Source organism: Salmo salar, chromosome 22 (genome assembly GCF_965601325.2).
Source record: "Salmo salar chromosome 22, fSalSal1, whole genome shotgun sequence".
Lineage (NCBI taxonomy): Eukaryota > Metazoa > Chordata > Actinopteri > Salmoniformes > Salmonidae > Salmo > Salmo salar.
In genome coordinates this window covers 39,420,938-39,435,670 of record NC_138312.1, presented here as the reverse complement: position 1 = coordinate 39,435,670, position 14,733 = coordinate 39,420,938, and the positions used below count along the sequence as shown (strand labels likewise).

Genomic DNA, 14,733 nt, shown 5'->3' with positions numbered 1-14,733 from the left:
CACTGTTGACGTTGAGACTGGTGTTTTACGGGTACTATTTAATGAAGCTGCCAGTTGAGGACTTGTGAGGTGTCTGTTTCTCAAACACTCAACACAATGTATCTGTCCTCTTGCTCAGTTGTGCACCGGGGCCTCCCACTCTTTCGATTCTGGTTAGAGCCAGTTTGCGCTGTTCTGTGAAGGGAGTAGTACACAGTGTTGTACGAGATCTTCAGTTTCTTGGCAATTTCTTGCATGAAATAGCCTTCATTTCTCAGAACAAGAATATACTGACGAGTTTCAGAAGAACGTTTTTTTTGTTTCTGGCCATTTTGAGCTTGTAAACAAACCCACAAACGCTGATGCTCCAGATACTCAATTAGTCTAAAGAAGGCCAGTTCTATTGCTTAATCAGAACAAGCATGTAAAATATGTCATTATCTTACCCCAATACCAGAACAACAAAATACATGTAATTTTGTCCATTAAATATTTAATTGAAATACTGTAGAATTCCATTAATTCCTTTGGAGGACTGCTCCTTCTGGGAGTGCTATATGACCAACCGGTGGCTTCGAAGGATCTCATTGGCCAATACATAGCATCAGCAATCCAGGGTTTATATATCATTGGTTGATACCAGCAGCTGGAGCATGGTGCACACCCTTTGCTTGACCATGGTTGAGTGGGCGTGCCCTGACTGTTTCATTCTTGAAGAATTTCAATATGATTGTTTGAATTCATACCTAGCTCAGTTTAAGTTCTCTCTAGCACTTTTAAGATACAAAGAATGTCAAAGCACTTATTTACATGGTTATTTACTGCGTTAAGTTAACAAGTACATAAACTGTTGAGATACTGAAAGAAATGTCATACAGTTTTAATAATGTAATAAGCAGGCACACCAGTTTGCAGACTATCACCAACAATGATTTTGTGCCAACACAGTAAATATAAAGTAAATGGCCACGTTCGAGAGGATCAAAACCCTAATGTATCATAGGTAAATTGACCTGACTGACCTACAAATAATATAACAAGATGTTATTTATGATGCAAGGTCCTTTGCAGATCAGTCACTCGGCAGTCACCTGCAATGTCAAACAAGCCCAAGATCTTGTCCCTTATGACTGACATTTTGGTCTGAGACACCTGAAAACAAAATATGAGAGAAATGGATTATTCTGTTAATTCCACATTCAACTGGCAACAACCAATATTACACATTTTACAGAAAGAATACAAGTAATTTACACAGTAATACCAATAGTAATCAAACATGAATTCTGATTTGAGGTTAATGGCCTGTCCTGTACCTCTCATGATATCCATCCTGTTCTTGCACTAGGTGATTGGTTGAGGTGACATCAGGTCAAAATCTGAGAGATTCCTGGCAACCCAAACTCCAGCTGCAAAGAGTCCCAGGTTGACCAGTAGGTTCCTACAGAAACAGATCGATTAGTAACGAATTCATATAACTATATACAATTATTGGATCGTTATGAATAAACCACTGGAGATATTCATTAATTGAGTTACACGTTGACTCAATGACAGTTGAGTTGGGGGGGGGGACCCCTCCTAGTTTCCAGATAATGTTATGCTAGCAAGGGACTGCTGAGCAATTATCTCAGGGCTGTTGATACCGGTATATCCAAGGGCAAAGCATGTGCATGTTTGGCAAAGAAGTTAGCTAGTTGGCTGGCTAGCTAGCTAACATGATACGTGAAACACGTTGCATTTGAAATAGGAATGTTTAGCCATATGGCCCATACCTTCTGAAATCATTTCTATCTGTAGCAAGTCGACATGTGGCACTGATCCAATCTACGACACCATAAACCGGTGCCCCAATAGCCTTTTTCCCAGCTGCGCTCATCTTAAATGTTTAATGTGAGCGCTTGCCTTGATGCTAAATTATAGTTTTTCCAATTTGGGGAAGAATTGACATGTAACACCATCGACGAAAGACACCAGGGTCCATGCTATCCGGGATCGTTGGGATGTCCCTACCCCATTGAAGTCGACATTTCAAATGGTTAAGGGCAAAGGTTAGGGAAGGATAAATATTGCTTAGGGTAGGGTTAAGGACGTCCCAAGGATGTGAGATAGCATTAACAACAGGTCTAAAAAACTACGGTCGCCGATAGCGGCCATACTCAGGTTGCTCATTAATATCTTTATCTATTCGTGTTGTTTTTAGCGTTGCATAACAGAACATGTCTGCAGCACGGTATCGTCGGTTCTTGAAACTCTGCGAAGAATGGCCACGGGACGAATCAAAGAAAGGCCGAGATTTAGGAACGTTTCTACGGCAGAGAGTAACCCATGCCTTTCGTGAAGGTGAAAACACACAGGTAGAGCTAATCCACTTACAATGTCGGACGAGAACGTCAACCAATGTGGCTAGTTATCTTTAGCTAGGATGATGGGGCACCCGTCCATATCGACCTTGTAGTTACATGCAAAACAAACATGTTTAGCAATGTAAATCAAAGTATAGAGCTATAGTCAAGCGATGTAATTGAGTTGTGGTGAGACACGACAATCGTGCAGTGATGGCAGCAGCACAGGGGGGTGGTTCACTTACAAAAACATACAATTAATTTGAAAACCATACCCCCCGCTACTGCTTGGTAAATTAACGAAGGAGATTGAGGAGGAAATGCAGCCTAACCTATGATCAACATGATGGGTTTAGACGTATTTTGAAAAAAATGCATTATTCCTTTACAAAAACACTTATTTTGAAATTGCAGGACATTTTACAGATTGAGCCTCTAAATCTTAAAAACAATCCCATATAACAGTATCTGTATGTGGATAGTTTCTAGGTTATATTGCATGGACCCCCTATGAACTGATCTGATCTTTCTTGACAGCTCTCTGATCCAGAGAAGTGTGATCAAATATATGAAAGCTTGGCCCGAATCAACACTAATGTATACCGAGAAAGAGTAAGTATTCACTTACACTGCATCCCCCCCAAAAATTTAAATAAACATTTGCTTGAGCTGAAGAAGTCTATATCGGTCCATCAATACAGGACTAGTAAAGGCCCAGTGCAATTTATATTTAACAAAATATATTTGAGTGTTTATCAGCATGTGTAACTTCAGTCTGATAATTCTTTACAAAACCGATAATCTCAAAGTACTTGTGGAATATAAATGTACTTGCTTGATATGTTTTCCAGTTTCTTGAAATACTTAGCAAATGCAAGTTATTTCTATGTGAACTGAAATGGTCTATTAATTTCTTCCATTTTAGTAGACACTCTTTTCCAGAGCAATTTACAGTTGTGAGTGCATACTTTTTCATACTGGGAATCGAACCCACAATCCTAGCATGGCAAGCGCCATGCTCTACCAACTGAGCCACATCATCACAGACCACTTGACATCTCAATGTACTGAATTACTGTATTGTGCATTGTTTTTCTTCATGGTGATGGCAAGTCGGATATCATAAGGTGAATGCACCAATTTGTAAGTCGCTCTGGATAAGAGCGTCTGCTAAATGACGTAAATGTAAGTCTATAGGTACAAACCTAGATGACCAACCTATGTACAATACAGTAATGTACATTTACATTGTGGTTTGTAAGGATGGTAAATTAATACTGCACAAAAAGTGGTTGTTTTCCTTGTTATTTGATCAAGACAAATATTTAATTTGATGGGGTGATTTGTGTCTTTGCCCATAACTTTGCACCTTTTGATATAAATGTTTGAGGACAGGGGTTTGTTCTGTATCCAGAATCACAGAGAAAGGGTCAGGGCAACAACACTTACAATTCCAACTATTGAATCCTGCAAGATACTGTTATATACAACTACCTTTTTTGCCAAAGTGGAGATGCGTAAAACATTTTTTTGGCCTGTGCTACAGACGTTTATATCGGTCTGCTAATACTAGTAAAGGCCCAGTGCAGTACTTTTTAATTTTATAAATATATTTTTTAAATTCAGATTTTTTCAGGGGGTGCTGCAGCACCCCTACTTCCCGCGGCTATGGGAACGTATCTTTCATATAGACAGAGTAAAGACATAGCTATTTAGCACAGGTGGCAGCCTATCTAGTGTGCTCCGAACACCTGTGTGTAAGCTAACTGGAGAGGAAGTGTAGTTCATCAACTGGAGGCACAACGTGTATGGATCTTTGTAAAACAGCTAGAGTAAATGTATCTTTTTTTATTTGAAATATTCTTTCTCGCTGACATGTACGATAAGAGGCATATCAGCACATTTCGAAAACCATTTAGAAAGCAATGATTATTGACGTTTCTAAACGTTAAACAGAACGTCGGAATTGTAGTTTACAGAGCCAAATGTGGGGGAATGTAATGGCTGAAAACCCTACATATGGAGAAGGGTTTTCAAGAGCTATAGTCCACAGCAATGACCATACACAAAGCGATGTCTGTTCATTACAAGTGCATTTGCTTGTTGCAGCAGCTATGAAAGATCTTGGAGAAAGCCAATTGATGAAGTTGTGTGTCAATGAGGGTTATCATTGCCTCTAACTCCTGTAATATCTGTTCACAGTTCCCCCGCACAAGAGATACCAGTTTTACAGGTGTCACAGTGGAAGAATGTAGAATGCTATTAGCAACAGGTATGGGCACACAGTCCCAAGTACATCACATTCATTATTTATGCATGCAGATACATTAGGGATGGGCAACTGGTGGCCTGTGCTTTTGTAGGCCCGCAGATCAATTCACAAGCAGTTTCTCTTATGTCAGTCACTTGCTAGGATTCCATCCAATTGGCGACAGAGTTTCATGCGAATATTCTAAAATCTGAATAAAGAAAACATGCGCATATTCCCACCAGTGGTCTTTGCACCAAACCGACCTCTTGCACATCCAAATCAGTCCCTGATGATGTTATGCACGCAAACTTCTTTTTCGCTTAAGTTTTCATGTACCGAATAAAAATCTAAAGTTCAATGTGTTTCCATCACATTTTCAACTCTACCAACAGTTTTGTCACAAACTGTCGGTAGTAGCAAATCCAAATGTATCAAATGTGCCTACTCTGGTTACATCACATGTGCTCTAGCCATCAGCTTGCAGATACAGTGCGTGTAGGGTAGTCTACATAATGAGGTTATTATGAATGAGCAAGAATATATATCTTTTTTCAAATGGCAGTCAAGTATCAATTGTCACCAGAATCAGACCCTTGATATTTGTTGGAAAAAACCATCAAGATCACCTTGCACTTTCACCACCCAGTGAAGTTCATCATAAGTTGTTTAATCTGTAGCCTAATAAACTACAAGGTTTCCCGAGTCGTAGTGGGATGGGCAATATGTTTACTTCTATTTGATGGTTATTACATTGCCTTGCAAAAGTATTCATCGCCTTGGTGTTTTTCCTATTTTGTTGATTTACAACCTGTAATTTAAATAGATTTTTATTTTTATTTAATGTAATGGACATACACAAAATAGTTTAAATTGGTGAAGTGAAATGGAAAAAATTACTTGTTTCAAAAATATAAAAAATGGAAAAGTGGTGCGTGCATATGTATTCACCCTTTGCTATGAAGCCTCTAAATTAGATCTGGTGCAACCAGTTACCTTCAGAAGTCACATAATTAGTTAGATTTCACACAGATGGACTTTATTTAAGTGTCACATGATCTGTCACATGATCTCAGTGTGTATATATACACCTGTTCTGAAAGGCCCCAGAGTCTGCAACACCACTAAGCAAGGGGCACCACCAAGCAAGCGGCACCAAGGAGTTCTCCAAACAGGTCAGGGACAAAGTTGTGGAGAAGTACAGATCAGGGTTGGGTTATAAAAAAAAAATGGAACATCCCATGGAGCACCATTAAATCCATTATTAAAAAATGGAAAGAAGATGGCATCACAACAAACCTGCCAAGAGAGGGCCACCCACCAAAATTCACAGACCAGGCAAGGATGGCATTAATCAGAGAGACAACAAAGAGACCAAAGATAACCCTGAAGGAGCTGCAAAGCTCCACAGCGGAGATTGGAGTATCTGTCCATAGGACCACTTTAAGCCGTACACTCCACAGACCTAGGCTTTATCCTCTAGGGGACCCCCTTCCCGTTCTCATCCAGGTAACGGGATTGCTTGACAAGATAGCAAAAATCTATTAATTTCAATTTCTCAAACAATCAACTATTTTACACCATTTGAAAGATTAACATCTCCTTAATCCAAGCACGTTGTCCGATTTCAAAAAGGCTTTACGGCGAAAGCATAAAGTTAGATTATGTTAGGACAGTATAGACAAAAAATTACACACAGCCATTTTCAATGCAAGGACAGGTGTCACCAAAAGCAGAAAACCAGCTAAAATGATGCACTAACCTTTGACAATCTTCATCAGATGACACTCCTAGGACATTATGTTAGACAATACATGCATTTATTGTTCTATCAAGTTCATATTTATATCTAAAAACAGCATTTTACATCGGCGCGTGACGTTCAGAAAATGTATTTCCCTCAAAACTTCCGGTGAATCATCACTACAATTTACAAAAATACTCGTCATAAACGTTGGTAAAATATTAAACTGTTATTCAAAGAATTATAGATTAACATCTCCTGAATGCAAACGCATTGACAGATTTCAAAATAACTTTACTGGGAAAGCACACTTTGCAATAATCTGAGTACTGTGCTCAGAAAAATACACTACGCAATACAGATAGCTGCCATTTTGGAGTCATCTAAATGCATAAATAGCATTAGAAATATTTACTTACCTTTAATAATCTTAATCAGAAGGCATTTCCAGGATTCCCAGGTCCACAACAAATGTTGTTTTGTTCGATAAAGTTCCTAATTTATGTCCAAATAACTCCTTGTTGTTCGCGCGTTCAGTTCAGCTACTCCGAATGTAGGAAGCGCGCGGAAAATGTGACGACGAAAGTAAAATAAATAATAATTTACGTTCGTTCAAACATGTCAAACGTTGTAAAACATCAATCTTTAGGGCCTTTAGAACGTGAAGATTCAGTAATATACTGCTCAAAAAAATAAAGGGAACACTTAAACAACACATCCTAGATCTGAATGAAAGAAATAATCTTATTAAATACTTTTTTCTTTACATAGTTGAATGTGCTGACAACAAAATCACACAAAACTAATCAATGGAAATCCAATTTATCAACCCATTGAGGTCTGGATTTGGAGTCACACTCAAAATTAAAGTGGAAAACCACACTACAGGCTGATCCAACTTTGATGTAATGTCCTTAAAACAAGTCAAAATGAGGCTCAGTAGTGTGTGTGGCCTCCACGTGCCTGTATGACCTCCCTACAACGCCTGGGCATGCTCCTGATGAGGTGGCGGATGGTCTCCTGAGGGATCTCCTCCCAGACCTGGACTAAAGCATCCGCCAACTCCTGGACAGTCTGTGGTGCAACGTGGCGTTGGTGGAGGGAGCGAGACATGATGTCCCAGATGTGCTCAATTGGATTCATGTCTGGGGAATGGGCGGGCCAGTCCATAGCATCAATGCCTTCCTCTTGCAGGAACTGCTGACACACTCCAGCCACATGAGGTCTAGCATTGTCTTGCATTAGGAGGAACCCAGGGCCAGCCGCACCAGCATATGGTCTCACAAGGGGTCTGAGGATCTCATCTCGGTACCTAATGGCAGTCAGGCTACCTCTGGCGAGCACATGGAGGGCTGTGCGGCCCCCCAAAGAAATGCCACCCCACACCATGACTGACCCACCGCCAAACCGGTCTTGTTGGAGGATGTTGCAGACAGCAGAAGGTTCTCCACGGCATCTCCACTCTGTCACGTCTGGCACGTGCTCAGTGTGAACCTGCTTTCATCTGTGAAGAGCACAGGGTGCCAGTGGCGAATTTGCCAATCTTGGTGTTCTCTGGTAAATGCCAAACGTCCTGCACGGTGTTGGGCTGTAAGCACAACCCCACCTGTGGACGTCGGGCCCTCATACCACCCTCATGGAGTCTGTGTCTGACCGTTTGAGCAGACACATACACATTTGTGGTCTGCTGGAGGTCATTTTGCAGGGCTCTGGCAGTGCTTCTCCTGCTCCTCCTTGCACAAAGGCGGAGGTAGCGGTCCTGCTGCTGGGTTGTTGCCCTCCTACAGCCTCCTCCACGTCTCCTGATGTACTGGCCTGTCTCCTGGTAGCGCCTCCATGCTCTGGACACTACGCTGACAGACACAGCAAACCTTCTTGCCACAGCTCACATTGATGTGCCATCCTGGATGAGCTGCACTACCTGAGCCACTTGTGTGGGTTGTAGACTCCGTCTCATGCTACCACTAGAGCGAAAGCACCGCCAGCATTCAAAAGTGACCAAAACATCAGCCAGGAAGCATAGGAACTGAGAAGTGGTCTGTTGTTACCACCTGCAGAACCACTCTTTATTGGGGGTGTCTTGCTAATTGCCTATAATTTCCACCTGGTGTCTATTCCATTTGCACAACAGCATGTGAAATGTATTGTCAATCAGTGTTGCTTCCTAAGTGGACAGTTTGATTTCACAGAAGTGTGATTGACTTGGAGTTGCATTGTGTTGTTTAAGTGTTCCCTTTATTTTTTTGAGCAGTGTATTTCAACCGGACGGTTCCTGTGTCTTGAAAAACGTTTTGGAATAGAGGATCCTCCCTCGTGAACGTGCCCCAATGAAGTGATGTCCTTGCCTGGGTGACCAACTTCCCAGCCTTCTCATTCGGTCTCTGTTCATCGTAGACGCCTCAAACAACTTTCTAAAGACCGTTGACATCTAGTGGAAGCCTTAGGAAGTGCAAAATGAATCCTTAGTCACTGTGTGTTCCATTGGCAATGACTTGAAAAAAGTACAGGCACAAGATTTTCATTTCCTGCTTGTATTTTTCCTCAGGTTTTTGCCTGCCATATGAGTTCTGTTATACTTACAGACACCATTCAAACAGTTTTAGAAACTTCAGAGTGTTTTCTATCCAAATCTACTAATAATATACATATTCTCTTTTCTGGGCAAGAGTAGTAACCAGTTTTAATCGGGTACGTTTTTTATCCAGCCGTGAAAATACTGTTGTTTGCCACCTTGTTTGCCACCTCTTTTGCATTATTTACACTTGCCTTTGAGTCATATAATGCTTAAATTCGTCAATCCAGGGGGCTCCAACTGTTCTAAAAGCATCCCACCTCCCCAAAATAGGTTAATGGTAGGTTTATTTGAACAGTGAGAGACAGAATAACAACAAAAAAATCCAGAAAAACGCATGTCAAAAATGTTATAAATTGATTTACATTTTAATGAGGGAAATAAGTATTTGACCCCTCTGCAAAACATGACTTAGTACTTGGTGGCAAAACCCTTGTTGGCAATCACAGAGGTCAGATGTTTCTTGAAGTTGGCCACCAGGTTTGCACACATCAGGAGGGATTTTGTCCCACTCCTCTTTGCAGATCTTCTCCAAGTCATTAACGTGCTTCTTCTTGGACCTTAATGTGCTTCTTCTTGAGCCACTCCTTTGTTGCCTTGGCCGTGTGTTTTGGGTCATTGTCATGCTGGAATACCCATCCACGACCCATTTTCAATGCCCTGGCTGAGGGAAGGAGGTTCTCACCCAAGATTTGACGGTACATGGCCCTGTCCATCGTCCCTTTGATGCGGTGGAGTTGTCCTGTCCCCTTAGCAGAAAAACACCCCCAAAGCATAATGTTTCCACCTCCACGTTTGACCGTGGGTATGGTGTTCTTGGGGTCATAGGCAGCATTCCTCCTCCTCCAAACACGGCGAGTTGAGTTGATGTCAAAGAGCTCCATTTTGGTCTCATCTGACCACAACACTTTCACCCAGTTGTCCTCTGAATCATTCAGATGTTCATTGGCAAACTTCAGACGGGCATGTATATGTGCTTTCTTGAGCAGGGGGACCTTGTGGGTGCTGCAGGATTTCAGTCCTTCACGGCGTAGTGTGTTACCAATTGTTTTCTTGGTGACTATGGTCCCAGCTGCCTTGAGATCATTGACAAGATCCTCCCGTGTAGTTCTGGGCTGATTCCTCACCGTTCTTATGATCATTGCAACCCCACCAGTTGAGATCTTGCATGGAGCACCAGGCCGAGGGAGATTGACAGTTCTTTTCTGTTTCTTCTCGCCAAGCTGCTTGGCAATGGTCTTGTAGCCCATTCCAGCCTTGTGTAGGTCTACAATCTTGTCCCTGACATCCTTGGAGAGCTCTTTGGTCTTGGCCATGGTGGAGAGTTTGGAATCTGATTGATTGCTTCTGTGGACAGGTGTCTTTTATACAGGTAACACGCTGAGATTAGGAGCACTCCCTTTAAGAGTGTGCTCCTAATCTCAGCTCGTTACCTGTATAAAAGACACCTGGGAGCCAGAAATCTTTCTGATTGAGAGGGGGTCAAATACTTATTTCCCTCATTAAAATGCAAATCAATTTATAACATTTTTGACATGCGTTTTTCTGGATTCTTTTGTTGTTATTCTGTCTTTCACTGTTCAAATAAACCTACCATTAAAATTATAGACTGATCATTTCTTTGTCAGTGGGCAAACGTACAAAATCAGCAGGGGATCAAATACTTTTTTCCCTCACTGTAGAGACATACCCCCAAAAACTTGCAGCTGTAATTGCTGCAAAAGGTGGCTCTACAAAGTATTGACTTTGGGGGGGTGAATATTTATGCATGCTCAATTTTTTTTAATTTTTAATTTTTTTGTTGTCTTAATTCTTGTTTTTTTTCACAATAAAAAAAGATATTGCATCTTCAAAGTGGTAGGCATGTTGTGTAAATCAAATGATTCAACCCCCCCCCCAAAAATCTATTTTAATTCCAGGTTGTAAGGCAACTAAATAGGAAAAAATGCCAATGGGGTGAATACTTTTGCAAGCCACTGTATATAAATATTTGCTCATGAAGCCGTTTCCACCGCCATTTCTCATAATTAATTTTACCTACACAAAAAGATCCTGCCATGTCGAACGAACAAATGATCTATCGGCATTTATGAAATTGTACCAAATCTTCCTTTTTCCATCTCTTCTGTTATTATTTAATTTTATATGGTATGACTTTACTTGCATAAAAACTGTGGATGGAATCGTGGTTTCTGACTCACTCAATTAGCTAACATTTTTAAGATTGGTAAGTTAGTCTAGCCAGCTATCTAAAGTTGTAGTAGTCATGGTCAAATTACCGACCAGGGCGTTGATTTTGTTAGACACTCTCACTCCGATATCATATTCAAAACTGCAGACAAGTTCTCCACCCTATGGCAAAAGTAGTAGAATTGTAGGAAATTAACTATTAAAAAAAAATATCCCCCTACTGTGAAGAGGGGGGGCCTCCAACAAAATGCTAGGGCCAGCTGTGACTGCATGTATGGATATGCAGACCCGCAAGCCACTGTGGCCTCTCATGATGAGTTCAGATTTTGTGGCCCCCATCACTGCCCATCCCTGAGCTAAACGAATATAACATAATAGGTCTAGTTTTGTTACAATAGATGAATCAACCCAAATCAAAATGCAATTACATTTCAGGACATATACACTTCCCTATTTCTCTTCAATAATACCAGATCTTCTACTACAAGGCCAAAAGTATGTGGACACATGGTTGTCGAACTTCTAATTCAGAAATCATGGACATTAATATGGAGTTGGTTCCCCTTTGCTGCTATAACAATCTCCACTTTTCTGGGAAGGCTTTCCACTAGATGTTGGAACATCGCTGCAGGGAATTGCTTCCATTCAGTCAGAAAAGCATTAGTGAGGTCGGGCACTGATGTTGGGTGATTAGGCCTGGCTTGCAGTCGGTGTTCCAATTCATCCCAAAGGTGTTTGATAAGGGTTGAGGTCAGGCCAGTCAAATTCTTCCACACCGATCTCGAAGGGATAGCAGTGGAGAAGGTGGAAAGTTTTTAAGTTCCAGGGCATACACATCACAGACAAACTGAAATGGTCCACCCACACAGACAGTGTGTTGAAGGTGCAACAGCACCACTTCAACCTCAGGAGGCTGAAGAAATTTGGCTTGTCACCCAAAACCCTCACAAACTTTTACAGATGCACAATCGAGAGCATGCTTTTGGGCTGTATCACAGCCTGGTACCTCACGTCACACCGCCACAACCACAAGGCTCTCCAGAGGGTGGTGTGGTCTGCACAACGTGCCACCGGGGGCAAACTACCTGCCCTCCATGACCTACAGCACCTGTTGTCACAGGAAGGCCAAAAAGATCATTAAGGACAATAACCACCCAAGCCACTGAATGTTCACACCGCTATCATCCAGAAGGAGAGGTCAGTATAGGTGCATCAAAGCTGGGACAGAGAGACTGAAAAACAGCTTCTATCTCAAGGCTATCAGACTGCTAAACAGCAATCACTAACTCAGAGAGGCTGCTGCCTACATTGAGACCCAATCACTAGACACTTTAATAAATGGATCACTACACAGTAGAAACAATGCCACTTTTTAATAATGTTTACATACCTTACATTACTCATATCACATGTATATACTGTATTTTATACAATCTACTGCACCTTGCCTATGCCGTTCGGCCATCGCTCATCCATATACTTCTATGTACATGTTCTCATTCACTCCTTTAAATTTATGTGTATTAGGTACTTGTTGGGGAATTGTTAGATTACTTGTTAAATATTACTGCACTGTCGGAACTAGAAGCACAAGCATTTCGCTACTCTTGCATTAACATCTGCATGTGACCAATAAAATTTGATTTGATAAACCATTTCTTTATGAACCTCGCTTTGTGCATGGGGGCATTGTCATGGTGAAACAGGAAAGGGCGTTCCCCAAACTGTTGCCACAAAGTTGGAAGCACAGAGTCGTCTAGAATGTGATTGTATGCTGTAGCATTAAGATTTCCCTTCACTGGAACTAAGGGGCCTAGCCCGAAACATGAAATACAGCCCCAGACCATTATTCCTCCTCCACCAAAGTTTACAGTTGGCACTATGCATTGGGGCATGTAGTGCTCTCCTGGCATCCGCCAAACCCAGATTAGTCTGTCGGACTGACAGATTTTGAAGCGTGATTCATCACTCCAGAGAACACGTTTCCACTGCTCCAGAGTCCAATGACGGTGAGCTTTATACCACTCCAGTCGACGCTTGCGCATGGTGACCTTAGGCTTGTGTGCTGCAGTTCGGCCATGGAAACCCATTTCATGAAGCTCCAGACGAACAGTTCTTGTGTTGATGTTGCTTGCAGGGGCAGTTTGCAACTTGGTAGTGTGTGTTGTAACCAAGGACTACACTCTTCACTACATACTTCAGCACTCGGTGGTCCCGATCGGTGATCTTGTGTGGCCTACCACTTTGTGGCTCACAGCACTTACAGTTGACCAGGGCAGCTCTAGCAGGGCAGAAATTTTACATACTGACTTGTTTGAAAGGTGGCATCCTATGACGGTGCCACGTTGAATGTCACTGAGCTCTTCAGTAAGACCATTCTACTGCCATTGTTTGTCTATGGAGATTGTATGGCTGTGTGCTCAATTTTAAACACCTGTCAGCAACGGATGTGGCTCAAATAGCTGAATCCACTAATTTGAAGGGGTGTCCACATACTTTTGTGTGTATATAGTGTATTAATGTTTCATGTCCGCTTCTGTCAGTTTTAGACACCATAGGTGTTAATCTGACTCATACCACCATCTAGTGGACTTTGAGGATACCAACATGTTCAGAGAAGATTTTTTCTACAAGAGGAGAAACAGACTGGCACTCTAGCCTGGAGGCCCTTTTGCAGTCTAGACACCTGCACTCTTTCAGCAGGAGGCTGGCACCCAGGCTAAAGGAACTCCACAGGGTGTTGTTCTGAACATGCATGGTTGGTTCTGATGTCTCTCTAACCCCTCGTCTCTTCCACCTCAGGTAACATGCAGCAGATGGATGAGGAGAAGAAGGGCTTGTGGAAAACTCTCACGGAGCGATTCTCCACCAAACAAGATGTCACCCCTGAGAAGGCTCCTGAGAACAAGTAGCACTTCTGTATGTTTTCTTTCCCCTTCAGCCACTTTAGAAATAACCAAATAAATAAGAATAATGTTTTATCTTGTCATTTTAGCAGGGCCATTGTAACTAACATACAGAATAAATGACTGAGCACAGAAAGTCTGACTGAAATGTTTAAAGTGGCAATCAGCAGTAGAAAAAATAAAGCGGACTCCCCTGTTTCGGTAAAAAGCTGAGGGATGGGGCTGGAGAACTAACTATTCTCAAATTCATAGACGGAGCTATGGATGCAAGGACTGACCATTCATGATATCAAACTTATAGTTAACCTTGTTTTGAGGCTATATAGTGTTTGTTTACAAAAATTGAGTAAGACAAGATTATATTTTAGGTTCTGATGGGGTACAACAGTTGAACTAAGCTCATGAGGCATTTAGAAGTTATATTCTTCAAGAATCAATATCAATTTATAAGTCCAAAAATGGATGTAGCAACTGATCAAATCAAAGTTTATTTGTCACGTGCGCTGAATACAACAGTGAAATGCTTACTTACAGGCTCTAACCAATAGTGTAAAAAAGGTATTAGGTGAACAATAGGTAGGTAAAGAAATAAAACAACAGTAAAAAGACAGGCTATATACAGTAGTGAGGCTATAAAAGTAGCGAGGCTACATACATACATACACCGGTTAGTCAGACTGACTGAGGTAGTATGTACATGTAGATATGATTAAAGGGACTATGCATATATGATGAACAGAGAGTAGCAG

The 14,733-nt window shown here is 41.5% G+C and overlaps 2 protein-coding genes across 2 annotated transcripts; one reads left to right on the top strand and one right to left on the bottom strand.

The window, feature by feature from the left end:
* Positions 1 to 781: 781 nt before the first annotated feature.
* On the bottom strand, positions 782 to 1,975 carry LOC106583555 (mitochondrial import receptor subunit TOM6 homolog). The gene is made up of 3 exons (XM_014167872.3): positions 1,755 to 1,975; positions 1,296 to 1,420; positions 782 to 1,131 (listed from the first exon to the last, which is right to left on the bottom strand). The coding sequence occupies exons 1-2, from the start codon at positions 1,856 to 1,858 to the stop codon at positions 1,324 to 1,326; spliced, it is 201 nt and encodes a 66-aa protein (XP_014023347.1). The 5' UTR covers positions 1,859 to 1,975; the 3' UTR covers positions 782 to 1,131; positions 1,296 to 1,323.
* A 218-nt stretch (positions 1,976 to 2,193) lies between these two features.
* Positions 2,194 to 14,117, top strand: cf125 (CF125 protein). The gene is given in 4 exon segments (NM_001140868.1): positions 2,194 to 2,336; positions 2,862 to 2,936; positions 4,527 to 4,596; positions 13,881 to 14,117. Coding segments are annotated over 4 exon segments (393 nt in total). The 5' UTR covers positions 2,194 to 2,198; the 3' UTR covers positions 13,991 to 14,117.
* Positions 14,118 to 14,733: the final 616 nt, after the last annotated feature.